General features: G+C 41.4%; 1 protein-coding gene across 1 annotated transcript; it reads left to right on the top strand.

The window, feature by feature from the left end:
• Window positions 1-12,302: 12,302 nt before the first annotated feature.
• LOC117818401 (AVIToxin-VAR2-like) lies at window positions 12,303-16,387 on the top strand. The gene is made up of 4 exons (XM_034691263.1): window positions 12,303-12,417; window positions 12,902-12,993; window positions 13,520-13,645; window positions 15,317-16,387. The coding sequence occupies exons 1-4, from the start codon at window positions 12,303-12,305 to the stop codon at window positions 15,437-15,439; spliced, it is 456 nt and encodes a 151-aa protein (XP_034547154.1). The 3' UTR covers window positions 15,440-16,387.
• Window positions 16,388-20,490: the final 4,103 nt, after the last annotated feature.

The raw sequence follows: 20,490 nt of genomic DNA, 5'->3' as shown, positions 1-20,490 counted from the left end.
AGGTCCTGACTGATGTTACAGAGTCCTCCTCAGTGGATGTGCTGCTTACAAACCTCATCAGGGGGATACTGCTCCCCTCTGCTCGCCTCTGGATAACCACACGACCTACAGCAGCCAATTAGATCCCTCCTGAGTGTGTTGACATGGTGACAGAGGTCAGAGGGTTCACTGACCCTCAGAAAGGGGAGTACTTCAGGAAGAGATTCAGAGACCAGGAGCAGAATCATCTTCCACATCAAGACATCCAGAAGCCTCCACATCATGTGCCACATTCCGGTCTTCTGCTGGATCACTGCTACAGTCCTGGAGGATGTGCTGAAGACCAGAGAGGGAGGAGAGCTGCCCAGGACCCTGACTGAGATGTACATCCACTTTCTGGTGGTCCAGTCCAAACGTAAGAACATCAAGTACGATGGAGGAGCTGAGACTGATCCACTCTGGAGTCCAGAAACTGGAAACTCTCAGGTCAGTTGTGGACTGATGTAAAGTGTCACTCTCACAGCCATTGTCATTACTATTTGTAGCTGACATCAGAACGAACACTTCTCATAATTCTGCTGTTTCTCAGCTCATCAGTCAAGACGAGTCAGTAGAAACAACAAATTCAGTCAGGCTTTACTAAGGCTGTTTGACAAATGATATTTGCTGAGAACTGCATGAAAGAACAAATAATAATGTGTTGGACAAAGGAGAATATTACTCAACATGGCTTTTTCTTCTATCTAAAACAGCAGTGTTATCAAATTGTCACGTCTTTCAGGTTGAGTGGATGCAACCTGTCAGAGAGAGGCTGGGAAGATCTGTCCTCAGTTCTCAGCTCGCAGGCCTGCAGTCTGAGAGAGCTGGACCTGAGTGAAAACCTCCTGCAGGATTCAGGAGTAAAACTGCTTTCTTCTGGACTGGAGAGTCTTCACTGGAAACTGGAAACTCTCAGGTCAGGTTTCCTGCCTATAATACTTATGGTTTTTAGAAATAGTAATGATCAGAAGACTTTAAATCACTGCATATTTAATTTTCTAAATCCAGTCTCTCAGGATGTATTATCACAGAGGAAGGCTGTGCTTCTCTGGCCACAGCTCTGAGCACCAATCCATCCCACCTGAGAGATCTGGATCTGTGTAACAACAACCTGAAGGATTCAGGAGTTAAACTGCTTTCTGATGGACTGAAGACTCCTCACTGTAACCTGGAAACTCTCAGGTCAGGTTTCCTGCCTATAATACTTATGGTTTTTAGAAATAGTAATGATCAGAAGACAGCCTCTTGCCCTCAATCACTTTCCAGCTGACGTCAATTAAGTCAAGAAGGGCTCAGGGCTCAGGGCTTAGGGAGGACATTGAGGTTGGGCCTATGAATATCTGTTATCAAAGAGCATGACTCAGTGGAAACACGGATCACTCAGATTTGTTTCATACCTCTTGTAAAGAGAACAGTGGAGAAATGAATGTATTGATACCCACAGCGATCACATGAATCAGCATCTTGTGTATTCAGCAGCTGTTTATGGTAAGGTAGTATGATGAACAGCAGCTCACTTCAGAAAGATAAATCCTCTGTTAATAGTTGATTATGAATGATAAGACATCAAAATAAATCATTTCACATGTTTAGTCCAGTAGAGATCCGGACACGTTTGTTGTAGAAGCAGATTTTTAGTCAAAGCGCTATTAAGGTTATCTTACCCTCAGTGGTGTTGGAAAATGAAATAAAAAAGTAAGAGTTTTTGATTCATTTTAACATTGTGATTGCATGATTCAGCCTATACTACTACAATTTTAAGTGTCCTCTGGAAACACTTCTGTTGTGTTGTGGTCTTTGCAGCGTGTTTTCTAAATGCTGCGCATGTGTTGTCAAATTGGTGAAGATGTTTTCTTAATTTGCTTGTGTTTTGTCTTTTTGCATGTGTTTTCTTAAGCTGCAGTGTTGTGAGCTCTCAGGGCCACCGTAACTTTAAACTGTAACTAAATCCCAAACCTCTTTTTTTTTTTTGCTGAAAAAATATTTATGTAGGGATTCAGTAGTGCTGTGAATCAATGGGGGGCTTGATCCCAGCAGTTAAGCATAAAATATTAAAATTCCTCAAATTGTGTTGAAACTGTGTGTAGCAACTTTGGGAAACATTCTGGGCTTGAGCTCTTAGCTCCACTCTGCTGATATCTGTGTGTCACTGTATGATGCCGCAGCTGATAGTAAGGCATGAAGGAGTGAGTGGGCGTGGCTTCACCCCCTCCCCCCTGTCAAATTTCATACTCTGCCGTTCTGAAGGCTTTTTTTTTGAAGGCTTTTTTTTTTAATTTCAGGGTAGATGCAATTCCTTGAAAATCGGGGATTTAGTTACCCTTTAAGTGTTTTAAAAGCAAGTTCTTCAGTACTTTAATTCAAGTAATAATTTGACTGAACAAATTCCACTTGTATTGGAGTAATTTTTGACCTAGAGTATCTATACTTTGACTTAAGTAATGAACCTATGGACCAGGTAGACAGTGACAGTAATGGTGGTGATGGAAATAATAATTATTGCTGTGGCTATTGTTTCTGTTATTATTGATATTAACTGTAATGCTCATAGTATAAACTTTTATCAAAAAGCATTGTGTTTTTAAGCCTTGTCATATATTGTATTTTATTGATTTGATTTGTGCTGTAGGCACTTAAGAGATTACTTATATACTTTATAATAGCTTTATTGTGATCTTCTTTGTGTTGTATCTTTCTTAGTTTGCATCTTGCTTTTCCTGTGTAATTGTTGATTTTTTTTTTTTTTTCCACTTGGATTTTTAATGATGTAAATTGTGTGTGGATTGTACATATTTGCATGAGTGGACCCCAGGAGGAGTAGTTGCTACCTTGGCTGTAGCTAATGGGGAGCCAAATAAAAAAATAAACCTTATTTTTCCTTTAACCCTAAACAGAAAAAAAGTAAAATTCTAAAACAAGGAACAAACAAACCTTTAAATGCATTAAGTAACAAAAACTGACTTCATAGACACTGATTTTGAGCTCAAGATGAATGTACACCTTCCTCTTGATCTGACGTTCAGCATTTATTTCAAACCAAGTCAGATTGTGGCAGAGGTAGGTTTTGATCTGGAAGTTTGACGTTTGGGTAGTCGAGTGTGCAGTTTTGGATTTGTGTGAAGAGTTTTGAGAAATGGAGCTTAGTTTCTAGAAATACTGTGATACCCTGTCTGTTGGCAGCAAAAAAACCTCACAATATTTAAATAAAGGATTAACCAAATAATTAACAAAAACCCAACCAGCCCTGTTTCTTTTCTGTTTGTGAAGCACATTCATTTATTTATTTGGCTGTCATGGTGAATGTATTGTTTGTCTAATTGTTGGTGTTTTAGTTAATGACAACCATGTGATGCAGTTAATATTCTGCGTCAGAATTCACAGTGCGAGATACCACCTACCACTTATGTCATTATTTTCAAGGATACAGTCACATAGGAAATGCTTTCATTGTGAACACTAGAGTGTGTTTGAAAGGATGTTTTCAAAACTGTAACCTTGGTGTCTGAAAAGACACTAGAAATACAACAGGATGCTACACTGACCTTGGTCAGGATCAGAATATAAGAATGCAAAGGAATCTTTTTTTTGTTTGACTTTGTGAATTCATCAGATAGGAAACAAAAATTGTCTGAATAATCAAAGGTAGTGGTATAGTAATGTTCCAGTTTCCTTTGCTCTTCTTTCAGTCTTGGTCTTAAAGACTTCATACAGTGATGCTGGTGTCAGTGAGTCAGTTTTTTCAATAGTGGGCTGGGTATATAAACCTCCACAAGTACTCAACACAATCTGGAGAGTGCAGGAGCACAAAGACAGACTTCCATCATGAGTGCCATCTTTACACTTCTCTTCTCTCTGTTGTTGGTGTCCCATGGGTCTTCAGCTGTCATCACCGGGGTAAGTGAGAGCAACAGCCAAATACATCTTCAGGCTTTTATAAGCTTTGACTGTTAAGGTTTTAAGTGTGTGCATTGAAAATGGCAATTTTCAAGATATGCTGTGGGACATGCATTACTTTGTGTTTTTTTGGTCTCAATTTCAAAACTGTAGCAACAAGTATACCTGCAATCATGAAATCACTTTCAAACATCAATATTCAGATACTTTGGTATTTATGAAGTAAAAAAAAAATGAAAGAAATGAAGCAAAAAAATATGTATCATGAAGGGACACATCAAGTTTAAGTAAAGGCCTATACTAAGATGATATTTTATACAATCATTTAAATCAAGAGAGACTTAATGAGGGATGAACAATACATTATTTTACAATGTGAAGTAAAGGATGTGAAATGTACAATATCTAGCATCGTGAAGTCATGTATGCAAAGGGGTGGTGAGGCCAGCAGCAGTATAGGATATCCCTCCAAAGATAGACATTGGTAGTAGTAGTGGTAAAGGATGCAGGATGTAATGAGGGATAGATATCTGAAGAACTAAATTTAGACACTGAGAAGATGGACTAGAGGTAACTGAGGTACTGGGGATTGCAACAATCTGTGCTGAAATTAAAAAAGTATGTCAGAGCAGAGAGGAACACTGGATTAAAGTTTGGCGCCAGTAGCAGAATTATTGGTTGATAAGGCTATGGTAAAATGATTGAAATTCATTTTTAGGAATAACCCATTGATATACACTACCAGTCAAAATATTTGAAACACTGTAGATTAGTGGTTGGCCCCAATAATACCTGGCCCTCCAGATGATTATGATCCATTTGATTAAAAACTGAGTTGAAAAAATATATATTTGATATCACAAAAACGACAATTCAATACAAATTTCAGAACATGTATTTTCATGATAAAATAAAATAAAATACAGTAGCATCTGCTTGACTGCGTATGCACACTGACTCGCGCGCTCTGAGAAAAAGGAGGAAAAAAGAAAGCTCACTTTCTATGTGACACTGCAACTGACAAAATGCAAAATCCCTTTCATTGAGTCACAAAATAACAAGCTTGGCTCAAAGATCAAATAAATAAAATTATATTAAATAAAAGCAGCAAGTTCTGCTTGACTTTTTACGTACACCGGCTTGCGATGGGAAATTGGGACGTGCGTTCTGAGAAAAAGGAGGACAAAAGGAAACTCGCTCTGTTTGCCACTGCAACAGACAACGTTCAAAATCTGCTTCTTTGAAATAAAACAAATAACCAGCTTGGCGCAAAGATCAAATAAATAAAAGCAGAAAATTCTGCTTGACTTTGGACACACTGAAATTGGAACATATGCAGCTGCGCACCTGAAATTACAGCGCAAAAAAAAAAAAAGAAAAAAAGAAAATTACTATATCAGTAAAATCAAGCCACAATATGAACATTTAAAACTTAAAACGCTACCCACTTAATGGGAAAACTGACATTTCCCTTCAGTCACAATCTTTTGGATGTCTGGCAACAAGGATGTCACTTTAATCCGTAAGCAGCTCTCCAGATTTTGGTGCGTCAGGCGACTTCTCTCGTGCGTCTTGATGGCATTCATTGTAGAAAAGCTCGCCTGACAAGTATAGCTAACTTGTTTGAAAATCAATAAGCTCCAGCTGAAATGTTTATTATTAAAATGGCAATTATTTAACCATTAAGTCTTTAAAGTGCGTGATTAAGTGATAAAAGACAGCAGCTTTATTACTGTCTGTTTAATCAGGCTGACACAGAGTGGAGCCAAAGCAACAGTAATAACAGCCTGTAGCAAAGTCATTGATTTTAAATAATTAACTTTATTGAATTACATTTTTGTACACTATTTAAGCCCATAGAAGAGAAAAAAGTTCAAGAGACAGGCCTGAAAAAGTATTACCTGATGAAGATGAAAATTTGGCCCCAGGCCAAACTTAGTTGCCGACCCCTGCTGTAGATTAATACCAAAGACCTCAAAACTATGAAAGAACTAGGGGTGCAACAATACGTGTATCTGTATCAAACCGTTCGATATAGTGGTCACGGTTGGGTACGCCCTATGAACTGAACAACACGCAATTTTATATTCATTTTATCAACTTCTGACGAGGCGCTCTGTGCTGAAAGTTCAGTGGATCTGCGCTGGACTCCTCCGGGCTGCATTGTCGAGCGCAGGTCCACTGAACTGCGCGCTCCTCCCTCATTCATTCAGTCCAAGCTGGTCACGTTTGTTTTAACTGTGCTTCATATGGAAATATACATTTCACCATACGACGGTCTGCTTGGTACATTTACATTTAATTTAATTTAGAAACTGTGCTTTTGAGCTGAAACAAATGTTGGTAAGTTCAATAAACTACAAGTAAAAAAAGGCATGGAAATTTCTCTTCTTCTGTATTGAAAATGTATTGAACCATGACAAAAACTTATCGAACTGAACCGAACCGTGGATTTTGTGTATCGTTGCACCCCTAGAAAGAACATATATGGATTTTTTTAATTAACAAAAAAGTGTTAAAGAAAGCAGAATATGTTTTAGATTTTAGATTCTGTAAAGTAGCCCCCTTTTCCTTCATGACAGCTTTGCACACTCTTGGTGTTCTTTCAGTCTGCTTCATGAAGTGGTCTCCTGGAATGGTTTCTAATTAACATGAGCCATAATGATCATCCATAATGATATCAATTTGTATGAATTCATTGAAACGACTTCTGAAGATTCAAAATCAGTATCCAAATCAAGATCTAAGTAAGGATTTGCATAATTTCACAATCATGCATCATAACCATTACCTGCCAACACATCCAGTTCCTGTTGCAACATCCTGGTCATTTTTTTTTTTTTTTTTTTTTGCTGATGTCAACTTAGAGGAACATGCAGCGGTTAAACAGAAAATAATGATCTTTCAAGTTTGCATATAAAAAACGTTCTTTCTAGAAATGTGCCCTTCATGTCATCCAAAGTGAAAGCTTCCACTCAGCTATTCATGGCTTTCAAAAGGATTGATCATCACTTATCCTTAAAAGCCTTTTTTTTAAATCTTCCTTTGCTAACTGCTGAAAGCCCAGGTTCAGATGAGCTGGGGGTGGGGAGTGTTGTCCCTTCTGTTTCAATGCTGAGGTTCTGCATTGAGGTAGTGCATGAAATAAATGTTAGCTAATTCAGTTTTTTAAATGAAAGCAAATGGTATCAACATGGTAGAAACAATGATTATTAGTTCAAACTTGCTTTAGTAACTAGTTACGTTGGCCCAGCTATGTAGCCAAACAATAATACGGACAGAATACTATGAATATATTTATGTGATGATAAGGTCTGCTGCCACAATAGATAATAACATATGCATACAGCTAAGGTATAATAATGATATGCTAATATGCTATGAGCTAAAGCGTCTGATATGTTTTCTGTCAAGCATTGTTTTAGAGAGAAATTAGCTAAACTCGTAAACTAGCTATGAACGGGATATAATGTTAATGCTGGCGTGCAAATGCTTTGCTGCTTGTAGCGAGGTTCTCCTCTCGTTAACTCACGTTTCGAAAAACACATAGGCGTAGTCAGGAAATTGAAGTGATTATTTATTGGTGCCGGCCTCAGTGCAATATCTTTACCAAGAACAAAAACTCAAAAGACTTATTCACAAAAAAAAACAATCAAAAACACAGGGTCAGTGGACAGACACTGCTCAAGAAGCCACCTCCTTCTCTTACCAGGCGAAAGACAAACTGCCCCGAGGGAACTCAACACAGCCCTCTTATATAATGCTGACTCCTCCCATGGGCGTCACTAATTATCAAATGTTTTTTACAAACATTACGTTCTAACAATTAGTACATCCATAAAACAAACAATAATACAAACCCCAACAACAATATATTTATCACAATCTTTGGCAGTACTTTACCTTACCCTAAACCACTTTTTCAGGGGGTAAAATACACCAACAAACAAACAATTTATTTCCACACCCATGTGGCACTTTTCGCCCCCCATAGGCCCTACTTAATACGCGGAAACGGGACGCTCCGTTTCCACGGATTCCCCGCACCCAGGCGGTAGGTGATGCAATGTGTGCTGTGGTGTTTGAGTGCTGAGTGTATGCGTAATAAAACAATAGGCCTTCAGGTGTGCACCCCCGGCGACGCTACGTAACGGAGAGGGACAGCGGACTGCTGGTGAGAAGAGGGAAACTGACGGGAGAGAAAGTTTGGTGTGTGAGTGTGTGTGTGTGTGTGTGTGTGTGTGTGTGTGTCTCTCTCTCTGCGCACTCTGCGCTCCATTCAGTGACGGTGCCGCTCTGTCACACTGCTCTTCGAGAACTAAATAATTAAGATGTTAATCTGGTCACTGGTCACTAAACTAAACTACATTACACAATGAGTTTATAAAAGTTACTTGTCACTTTTCAGACAATAGCGCTACGTTAAATACAAATAAGAACATCACCTCGTCACTCAGTGACGTAGTGGTAGTAGGTACCCCCAGCCTTTGCGACAGTGGGTGAGGGTGCTCATGGGAAATGGTGTCTTAATCCCAGATAAGCATTTTCGATTCCGTCCGAAGGTGTCACTGCAAACAACGCCACACGGATAGTTCTCATATACCCCTTTTCCACTGAGGCAGTTTCAGGGCCGGTTCAGAGCCGGTGCTCAGTTGAGCTGGTCTAGAGTGGCGAGATGCTTACACCAGGGGCGGGGTTGCCGTAATCAAAAACACAAACCGCCATTGTCCTGCAGCCAAAAGATAAAAGACTAATGGATTCCAAGGCAAAGCAGTGGTCGGCTAAGGACATAAGCTGCCGTTGTCCACCATCGTTGTTCTGAGGGAAAGTTTGCGCTAGCACTGCTGGGAAACGTAAATGTGACGTCATGAAGTGCCTCTTCCAGGGGCTCGAGTGGGCGGAAAAAACAGCAGATGTCAGCAGATGGCGTCGTCGTCACTCCGATGGAGTCCCGGGAGGATCCCGACTGTTTAAAACGTAAGTTCGAAGAGATCTGCAACCCACAGACTAACGTAATAATGTAGAGGCACAACTTCAACACCAGGTATCAGAGACAAGGTGAAACTATTGAAGCATATGTGAGCACATTAAGAAACCAGGCAAAGAACTGTAACTTTGGTGCACTACAAGACAAGCTCATTAGAGACAGATTAGTGTGTGGAATTAGCAGCGATGGCGTCAGACGTGCCTTGCTCAAAGAAACTGATCTGACACTAGCTAAAGCTATACGCATTTGCCAAATAAGTGAGCTCACAGAACAGCACAGTAAAGCCCTCTCTATGCCTAAACATGTGACCACAGCCAGCGTGGATGCTGTAAGAATAAAACATGGTAACAAGTTCAGAAGTAAAATGAAATATGCCAAGTCTGAAAACTCAATGGCAATTTCAAACTGTAAGAACTGTGGAGGCACACACCCAGCCAAACAAGTGAACATTGTCTCATCTGAAGATGACTCAGATAACGAAGATACATACACTATTGAAGGCTTGTTGATACATGTCGATGAGAACTCAGTGCAAAGTGATGATAACAGCCAAGGAATGGAAGGACACTGTTTTGTGACAGCTAACGACAAAACTCTCAAGTTAAAGGTTGACACAGGAGCCAAATATAATGCCATGTCTCTGAACACCTACAAAGCTGTCAAACACACTGAAAAACTGCACACACTACATTGGAAAGTCAAACTGATTGCTTTTGGAGGAGCTGCCATCAGACCTATCGGCACAGTAACTCTAAAATGCTGCTTGAATGAACAGTCATACGGCTTGGAATTTCATGTGGTAAATGAAGATGTCACGTCACTTCTAGGTCTCAAGGACAGTCTAAGGATGAAACTTGTCTCACTCAGTGATGAAGTACATCAAGTACACATTGTTAAAAATAAAACCCTGTCACAAAGTGTGTTTGAGGAGTATGCAGATTTGTTTAAGGATGAAGTAGGTGACTTACCTGTGACCTACTCAATGAAAGTGGATCCAGACGTGCCACCAGTTGTCAACCCGCCACGACGCATTCCTGTAACGATGCAGGAAAGAGTAAAACAGGAACTCCAGAGAATTCAAGCTCTAGGCGTTATCGAGCCAGTGGATGAACCAACAGAATGGGTCTCCCACATGGTTGCCACACACAAAAAAGAGACTGATGATGTTCGCATTTGCATAGACCCAAGACCCCTAAATACTTCCCTAATGCGCCCCCATCACCCCATGCGCACAGTAGAGGAGGTAGCAGCACAAATGTCAGGTGCCACTGTTTTCTCTGTCCTGGATGCAAAAAGCTCTTTCTGGCAGATCAAACTTGACAAAGCCTCATCTCTCTACACCACGTTCACAACACCCTTTGGCAGATTCAAGTTCCTGAGGAGCAGATATTCGCAGGTTATCCATGTGCCATCATCGTGGATGACATCATTGTCGGTAGCAAGACTGTTGAGGAGCACGACAGAAACCTGAAAAAAATACTGGAACAAGCCAGACAGGTAAAGCTAAGGCTTAACCCAAAAAAATGTAGGTTCAGACTTGATGAAGTGAATTATGTAGGACATGTGTTCACTGACAAAGGACTTAAAGCAGACCCTACAAAGATCTCAGCCATCACTGAAATGCCACCTCCAGAGGACAAAACAGCTCTCCAACGTTTCCTGGGAATGATAAACTACCTAGGGTGTTTATCCCAAACCTGAGTGAGCTGTCAGCACCACTACTTCAGCTGCTGCATAAAGATGTAGTTTGGAGCTGGCTGCAGCACCAACAAGATGCTTTAGACAATCTCAAAGCATGTGTCACCGAACCACCAGTGCTACACTACCATGATGTGAAAGAACCAGTGACTCTCACTTGCGACGCATTCCAGCATGGTCTTGGAGCTGGCTGTCTCCAGGATGGCAAACCTGTGGCATATGCATCTCGCGCGCTAACCCAAGCAGAGACCAGGTATGCACAGATAGAAAAGGAGCTACTGGCAGTAGCTTTTGCTTGTTACAAGTTCTACGATTACATCTATGGCAAACCAGTAGTGATTGAAACAGATCACCAGCCCTTGGTGACAATCCACAACAAACCGTTTCATTCTGTCCCTGCACGTTTACAGCGCATGATGCTACGACTGCAGAAATTCAACCTGACTCTGGTCTACAAGAAGGGGAAACAGCTGTACCTTGCCGACACCCTGTCACACGCCCCGGGGAGTAACGTCTCTCCCCGAAAAGAGGAACTGCATGAGTTTGAAGTGATGGCAGTCCAACTCATTTCTCCTCAGCGTCTCGACGAACTCCGTGAGCAGCCTGCGGCAGATCCAACTCTGCAAACACTCACCCACTTCATTAAAAATGGATGGCCAAGACGTGTGTGCAGCGTGCCCGCTGAGGCGAGACCATTTTTCAGTTTCCGTGATGAACTTACTGTGGACAAGGACATCATCATGAGAGGTAATAGAGCAGTCATTCCCACATCACTACACTAAGAATATCTGAAAGTGTTGCACAAAGGTCACCCGGGTGGGGAAGCCACAAAGAGGAGGGCAAGGGAAACTGTGTTCTGGCCGTCATTAAACAACAACATTGAGGTTAGTGTTCAGACATGCAGCATCTGTACTAGTCTGAAGCCTCACTAACAAAAATAACCACTGAAAACACAGTCCCTGACCTGCCATGGTCTATTGTCGCTACTGACATATTTGAGTGGAACAACCATCATTACCTTGTGCTAGTAGACTCATACTCAGGCTGGTTTGAGATAGATCAGCTCAGCAGTCTATCATCCCTGTGTGTGATCAATAAGCTCAAAAGACACTTCTCAGTTCACGGCATTCCACAGAAGCTGCACTCTGACAATGGTACTCAATACACCAGTCAGACTTTTCAGGACTTTTCCAGAGCTTGGGACTTTGTACACGTAACCAGCAGTCCTGAGTACCCACAGTCCAACAGCCTCAGTGAACGGGCTGTGAGGAGTGTGAAAAAACTGCTCGAGGTGACGAAAAGAGATGGGTCAGATTTCTCTCTGAACCTGTTGAACATCAGAAACATGCCCAGAGACACTGTTTTAGGTTCTCCTGCACAAAGACTTCTCTCGAGGCATACTCGTGCAACCCTACCAGTCAGCAAACTGTTGCTAAAACCAGCAGCAAAAACAACAGTAAGCGTCAAAGCCCAGCTCACAAAGAAACGCAGAGCACAGAAAAACTGCTATGACAAGTCGAGCAAGCCACTAACTCCCCTAACAGAAAACCAGGTGGTAAGACTTCAAACACAAGAGGATATGACAAAGTGGGAGTGGTAAGGAGAAAGTGGGCCGAGCAACCGACGCCACATCTTGCCAGTAACAGAACCAAAGCCAACTATCACACCTGATCCAGATGTGCCACAACACACACCTGAACCACAAATGGACAAAACACTGGTGACCGACAATGTTAAGCAAATACCTAAGAAGCAATGTCAAAAACAAAAGAGTGCTGAAGAGACCCCCAGCAGAGTGTTTGAGAAGTTTGTGGAAACACGTGAGAAAAATACAGTTCAATCTACTGCTTCTACATATATCACCATATGTGGTAGGGTTTCAAAGCCAAACAAAACATATTTCAGCCAAGTATGATTTCAGAAAATATAAATACACACACGAGACAATGTGATGATGTGAGGTGTGATGTTTGTTCATGTTGCTAGTGCAATTGTTAAATGAGCTAGAAATGTTAAATGTGAATTTACTTACAGATACTGAATGTCATATGTTTCTGTTACAAGTGAAAGTTTTGAGTAGTGTTCATGCCAAACTGTTTGCTTTCCAGTACAATGTTTGAATATCACAACATATGATGAAATGTGTGTTTTTATTTTCTTTCGGTTGGAAACCAAAGCTAAAGAAGAGGGATGTAGACAGTTGTCTTAACTTTTTTTGACTACTGCATGTTGCCGTAGTCTGTGTGCGTCTCACACGAGACTGGAGATGCGCATGTGCATTGTGTTGTTATGGAACCGATGTAGTCGGCACCCTCCTGTTGAGTCCTGTTGTACACGTTATCAATAAACTGGAGTCAAGCATCCAATATGACTCTGGATCATTGAAACTACAACAAGTAAATCTTTTTTGCACTGTACATGGAACCTTCTTATGTAAAAAATGTTCTTATACTTCTAAACATGTATTGCATGATTGTGTTAATTTATATGACATATCTTGTCAATGTATGTTTTACATACAGTGTAATTGTTTATTTCACAACTGATTATACTACAAGTGTTATAAGACGTGGCCCCTATAATATCAGCGACTGCTGTTTATTCATTCACATAACTTTTTTATTTCAAAACAACTCTGGCACTTCATTTTTTTCAGTTTTTTAATCTGAAAAGAACTTCATATCAACAGGAAATAAGTGATTAAGTAGAATCTTTGAGAAACGTCACAAGATAATTCAACGTTACAAAATACTGTTGAAGTAAATAAGGTCATAACATTCTGAGCGGTAAACTTGATTTGACTGTCGGTTGAAAATTGTATTCCATTATTTGTCCTTAAAACTAAGCAGTGTTGGTATGAGTCATTAACAGGTTCACTTGAATCATCCTTTAAACTTGTGAATTGCTGTGTGTGTGTTTTAGGCCTGTGAGACGGACCCTCAGTGCAGAGAGGGGATGTGTTGTGCTGTGAGCTTGTGGATCCGCAGTCTACGTATGTGCACACCAGTGGGACAGGAAGGAGACGAATGTCACCCTCTGAGCCACCAGGTGAGATAGTCCAAGCAAATGCTTTTAATCTCAGCCATCACGTGATGTTTCGAGGCAGGCCCGTGCAGTAGTAAGGCCCCAAGCCCCACCGGCTTACAGGACATGCTTGAAGCCAGTCTGCTACATACTACCTACGAATGTAGTAGGTAGTAGGTACTGGCTGCTACATACTGCGTTTGAAATTAGTATGTAGTATGACTGTTCTGTTCGATCCATTCTGCAGTATGCTGGGTCAGGCGACACCGGATTTTCGGTTTCGGAAAGCAGAAGTAAACAACAGCCAAGCTGAAAAAGAAACTGCTTCTTTCGCATCCACTTATGATTTAAAAAGTTAAGAAGTGGTTTATATGGAATTCAGTAGTTTTCACAGACCTACAAACGGAGTTCCCCCTTAAAAAATAGAAAAACCCTAACGTTAGGGCTGTGTATTGTGGGAAACAGTACTGGTCTGATGCATACTGAAACATTTTCCCAAATCAGTACAACATCTGGGTAGTTTTGGCATACTGCAGATTTTGCAGTTGTCCACATTCTGCATACTACTGAATTTTGGCCAAATCATTATTGTTCGTACTGCTAGTATAGTAGGCTGTTTCGAAAACAGCCCCTTTTTCCAGTTTAGTTTTACTTCCTGCCTTTTTTGTGTTTCCCTCCTTTTTTGATGAACCTGATTAGTTTCACCTGTGTCCTGTGTTCCACACCTGTGTTAATTACTCTGTGTATTAAGTTTCTCTGTTTCACCTGTCCTGGGTTGCATCATGTACATCTCTCCAGTGTTCTATGTGTGTTGCTTTCCTTGTGTTCCCTGTGTTTTATTTTGGACTTTTTGGATTTAGTTTCTTAGAAATTTCAGTAAGTTTTGTCCTATTGATTATTAAAACCTTTCATTTTAAATGTGCACTTGGGTCCTCCTTCCTCCATTTTTTTCACAAGGTAATAATGTTTCCAAAATTGGCACAGGGAGCTGGACTTCCATAAATAATGAGTTGATTTGTAACAGGGGCGGTCAGAAAACACACAATGCATTTATGGAATGTCAGCACTGATGTGTGTGGTTGGGTGGGTTAGTGGGTGGGATAGTGTGTGAGTGGGTGTGGGTGCGTGTGTGTGCGTGTGTGTGTGTGCGTGTGCGCGCAAGCGTGTGTGTCAAAGTCATCAAGAGTACTTGAGCTGGCATGTCTTAACTGATCGTAGAAAGTGTCATGTCTCGGGAAATAAATAAATGAATGCTATAGTATGGCTCTCCAAGTGTGTTAAGGTGACTGTTAATATGACACCCAGGTAAAGTCTATTCTTGGCAAATACTGTATGTTCATAATTTTATCTATAATACTGCAGACACCATCCTGACCAGTAGGCAGAATCTTGCAACCATCTGGGCAAAGAGTGGTTTCAAGATTCTGCCCCCCATTGATGATGAGACAATATGTGCTGCATGAAGGGAGGTGAAGCACTGGACATAACATAGTTGACATAGTTTGTCAACTAAATGTGATTGATATTTAACTCCTTGATCCTATAGCTACGTTAAATTAATGGAGCTGTTCTGTTGTTACTTTTGAAGCATCAAGACATTTCAATTTGTAATGAGGCAAGATGGACAAACATTGAACATTACTGTGTGTTATAACTATTAAATGTTATACCAACAGTCTTCACTGTTATTTCCAGATTCCTTTCTTTGGAAAAAGACTCCACCATACTTGCCCCTGCCTGCCCAACTTGTCGTGTGTCACCGTAGAGGAGGGGAGATCCCGGTGCCTTCCTTCATACAACAATCCAGACTACCTCTGAGGACCAACACAGATACATCTACCCCGTTTGCCACCTGAACTGTTACAACCCTGATTCCGTTTTGTGGATTTCTTTATATCTATTTTGAATGAAGCGGTTATTTAAAAGTGCATTACCAATTCTTTTTCAGGTTAAATAAAACTGTATATTCAAAATAGAATATAAGTCGTGGTCTTTAAATCATAGTTCCCGCCTGTCAATCAAGTCAGCTATGCCTATCATAATGAAAAACTCGTAATCTTAATACCTTGGAAATTCCAGCATTAGAAAGAAATTAACCCCCCATACAGTGTGTGCCGAAATGAGCTATCCAAACTACACCAGTTTTTTGTGGCAGGCTGTAAACATGTTTATTTCTGCTGTAAAGATTGGCTTTTTTGAATTGGTGTATATGTGGTTTCCAGTACTTCCGGAGCCAGCCTCAAGCGGACACTTGAACTGCAGTTTTTAACACTTACGCATTGGCATCAATTCTCGCGACTGGATGTTGCCGCTTGGTTGTAACGCCACAGGGAATTGAAGGAAGAGGCAAAATGTACCTTTTACAAATACTGTTGACATCAGCTGTCAAATGTGTCCCCATTAAGTGGTTAAAACTTGAGACCCCCATCACTCAGTTTGTGGACTGAGAAGATTTCTGAAATGTATTTGATGGATAAGATAACATATTCTGTAAGACTGCAGAGGCATGTGTTTGTTGGAAGGTGGACCACTGCCATGACTGTGTTGGTGAAGTACAGTGCCTTTTTTTATTTCATTTATTTATATTTTTCTCTTTCTTCTTTCTTCTATTATTTCTGTATGTTTGTATTATTTACTCTTACTTTTAACTAGATAGCAACAGATACAGTAAAGATGAATAAATGATTGTTTAAGTTGCCTAAACCAAAATAAAAAGATTGTATGAGAAATGGAAACCAGACATTGACAACCAAGTGTCTGAGGTGACTGAAGAGGAAAATAGACCATATGTTTCTGTGAAGTTATTTATTAATCTTGTTTATAAAGAAGAAGAAAGGTACTTTATTGATCCCCAGGGGGGAAATTCAATTTTTTCACTCATGCTATTTTTTAGACATGCTACAGTTTTTTTAGTATATACATACATATGCAAACACATGCAGTGAACATGCTTAGGGAGAGATGTCAGAGTGAGGATACTGCAGTCAACCAGCGCACCCAGGGCAGTTGGGGGTTCGGTGCCTTGCTTAGGGGCACCTCGGCAGTGCCCAGGCAAGTGAACCAGCACCTCTCCAGCCACCAGTCCACTTGCCAAGCTTCGTCCATACTGGGTCTCGAGCCGGCGACCTTTCGGTTCCCAAGCCAAGTCCCTACGGACTGAGCTACTGCCACAGCTGCCTCTACATGAAACTGAGTTAAATCAGGAGATACACAATTTGAATATTAAAGGTTATTTATTACAACTGAATAATTAAACTTGACAGAAATCTTTGGCGTAAGGACTCTATGGGGATAATGTTATGAGCGTAGGATGTGTGAATTTGGCAGCAGAAGAAATCCCACAAGAGACCAGACACTGGTGGTGGCGATGGTTGATGAATCCTAGGAATTGAAGACTTGCAGAGATCAGGTGGAGATGGGGAGGTGGAGGGGTGCGCACCATCAATGCAAGAAGGAACTAGAAGGAGAGAGAGACACATTTAAAAAGACAGCAGAAAGTTGATAGGGTGACGATAAGGTCGTGCCACTGAGCTATTGGATGATAGCCGCCGCTGATTAACGAATGACAACTCCGGAGCATGCAACTGGAAGCGGTTGAGCTATTGAACGAAGGAGAGAAGAGTTAAACAGCTGCTAGAGCTACATTTCAATCAGGAGAGACACAAATTGAATATTACAGGTTTTTTATTACAACTGAATGAATAATGAAACTTGACAGAAATCTTTGGCGTAAGGACTCTATGGGGATAATGTTATGAGCGTAGGATGCGTGAATTTGGCAGCAGAAGAAATCCCCCAAAAGAATGGGGCACAAGCCTCACACAGCTGAGAGTCCCCCCAAAGAGATGATACTTACCGTAGCCCGAGTAAATCAGTCATAATCAAACAATTAGGATCACAATCTGCTAAATAAAACAAGACACAAAGTTAATAGAGGCAGCCTACACAAACATAGAATAACTAACTGCAGGCCTGAATGGTGTAATGAATACAGGCGACCTTAACATACTGACAAATAAGCCCACAACACAATGTGCAACCAGCAGATTTGAGAAAAGGTGCGTAGCCCGGCGGCTAAGGGACAGAGTAGCCCCGTTTGAAAGGTTGGTAGCTGGCAGCTAAGGGACTAAGATGCCCCCTTAGAAAGCATGCATAGCCCTATGGCTAAGGGACTGAGATGCCCCCTTAGAAAGCATGCATAGCCCTATGGCTAAGGGACTGAGATGCCCCGTTGGAGAGGATGCGTAGCCCGGCGGTTGAGGGACTGAAGTGCCCCGGATAGGAAAGGTGTGAAGACTGACAGCTTAGGGAAATGGTGCCCCATTTGTGAGGTGCGAAGCCTGACGGCTTAGGGAATGATGACCCATACGTGATTATGAGTGAGATACACAATGAAAATTGAACGAAGTGAACTTGACTGACCACCAGTAAATATGCTTACCATGTGCTGTCAAGGTTTCAGCGACCTTTGAGCGTAGAGGATGGCAGTAGCATCAGGACGCACGTAGGAGGAGTAAGCAGAAGACGACCAGTGGCCCATCTGCTGCAGTGATGCTGTTGACAAACCTTGCATAGCTGCGGAGGTTGCAGCTCCTATCCTAAATGGATGGCCTGAATAATGATTTGGAGCTATATCACACCTTACGAGGGTCCGCTCCAGATGGGAACTAAACCAAGATTTGGACATGGGATTGTTATCCGGAGTCAAGAAGAGGAGCTGTTGGATGGGAGCGATGCCTGATTTTCAGAAACTTGCACATTGATTTGAAAGGACAGAATTCTGAAGTGGTGCGAGCAATAATTACTGCACAAGCACCGCCTGCTTTTGCTTGTTTCAGGAAGAAATTAAAGAAGTCAGGGTGGAAAGATAGATCACCCAAAGTGACATTTTTTGCTGGATCGAAAGAATTTAAGGGAGAAGTAAATTACCCACTTCTCAGGAAACCATAAAAAGCCAGCAAAAAAGAACAATCCAAGAGAGAGTCTATGTAAGCAGAAAAACAGCCACGTCTCACCACCAAAAGCATTTTATGCAACATGGAAAGAGCAATGTGGAGTCTACTGTCCCTGACAGACGGGACATTTTAGAAATGCCCTTTAACAGTAGTTCAACAGCTGAGTTGGAAAACGGGCTGGGAAAATCATGGTCGAAACATCTAGCATTAAATTGAATGCCGGCAACCAAATCTCGAATATACTGAGGTTTAAAGTTGCGCAAGTCCATACAATGACAGATGAAAGTGCAGACAGCAAGTATTGTTACAGGTTTTAGTGGCAAACACAGGGAACCACAAAACAAAGCAAATTACCTCCACGTGAAATCATACATTTTGACAGTAGAAACATCTAAACCTTTCCTCATGTAAAACCTGGCTGATTCCAAATGCTGATCCAAAGAAGGATTACTTAATATAGGGCCAATGCTTCTAGCGGGGGAACGGCGACCGAAGAACGGCAAGCATTTGGGCACAGGCTCCTGAAAACCTGAAATTTAAAACAAGACAGAGCGTCAGCAATAACACTGGCGTAACCTGGCACGTGGCAGGCAGTAATGATGAAATTTTTATTGACAGAACACCAAGTTATGAATCTCATAAATGGCATAATTCCCGGGCAGGAAGAGCGACTTTTATTTATGATATTCCTTGACTGCCTCATTATCGCACTGAACAGATATGTGCCTGCGCCAGGAATTCCCCCACACGTGGCATGCAACCTTTTGGGTTTTGGGTGGATAAACCCTTACCAACTGGACGAGAACCGATGGCAGAAGAGAGCCAGATGTAAAAAGAAGAAGCATCAAGACCACAGGTTCCAGAGCTCTGTTTTTTTCTTTTACTTCATTTCACACGATACTAAAAAGTCACACACTGCATGCAGCAGCTCCCTCCAAACAAAAGGAGCTCCACAGGTGAAGCTGGTTCCGTGATTGCAGCAGCAGCAGCCAAACAGAGACACACCCTGACCCCCACCTTAACACACTCACACTGCTGAAACTCACTTAGGCTGTTTCCGAAACGGCCTGCTACATACTACTTACTAATGTAGTAGGTAGTAGGTATTGCCTACTACATACTGCGTTTGAATTTAGTATGTAGTATGACTGTTCTGTTCGATCTGTCATGCAGCATGCTGAGCCAGACTTTGCTGGATTTCCGGGTTCGGAAAGCGGAAGTAAACAACGGCGAAGCCGATAAATAAAATGCTTATTTAGCATCCATTTATGATTTAAAAAGTTAGGAAGTGGTTTATATGTAATTTGATAACTTTCACAGCACCCAAAAACAGATTTCCTCCCGTCAAAAAATGAGGAAAAAGAAAAAGCAGAACGAGCGCTGTGCATTATGGGAAACAGTACGCGAGACAGACTGGTCCGATGCACACTGAGATATTTTCCCGAATCAGTAGACATCCTGGGAGTTTTGGCTTACTGCAGATTTTGCTCTTGTTCACATACTACTTACTACATACTGAATTTTGGACATATCAGTACGTACTGCTAGTATAGTAGGCGATTTCGGAAACAGCCTTAGCCTTTTCTACTCCCTCAGTCTCTTCCCACACCAGTGCAATCACAGTCACACCTGCCCATGACTCTAAAACATATATTCACATCTAAAACAACACTTACAATTAGCAAACTTAATGCAAATGATTGAACAATTAATACAGATTAAAGAAAATACCTAATAAACTACAGAACTACCACATAAGTCAAAGTTAACAAAATATCCCCCCTGCCCCCCTCCCCGCTTCTTCTCCTGATCATACAACTCAGCCTAACAATGTACAGCTGCTGGAGTCCTGTGGCTGCATCCTCATGCGTACACCCCAGAAAACACGCCCCCTCACTGCCCTCGCAGAGAAGT

This window comes from Notolabrus celidotus, chromosome 1 (assembly GCF_009762535.1).
Source record: "Notolabrus celidotus isolate fNotCel1 chromosome 1, fNotCel1.pri, whole genome shotgun sequence".
NCBI lineage: Eukaryota > Metazoa > Chordata > Actinopteri > Labriformes > Labridae > Notolabrus > Notolabrus celidotus.
Note: the sequence above shows the minus strand (reverse complement) of the source record. Positions and strands in the feature narration are given on the sequence as shown.

Bases quoted from the DNA above. Each gene is read 5' to 3' on its own strand.
- LOC117818401 (XM_034691263.1), top strand. From the start codon at position 12,303: ATGGACAAAACACTGGTGACCGACAATGTTAAGCAAATACCTAAGAAG. The intron at 12,418-12,901 runs GTGAGAAAAATA...GAACCGATGTAG, and splicing joins TGAGAAGTTTGTGGAAACAC to TCGGCACCCTCCTGTTGAGT. The intron at 12,994-13,519 runs GTAAATCTTTTT...TGTGTGTTTTAG, and splicing joins GATCATTGAAACTACAACAA to GCCTGTGAGACGGACCCTCA.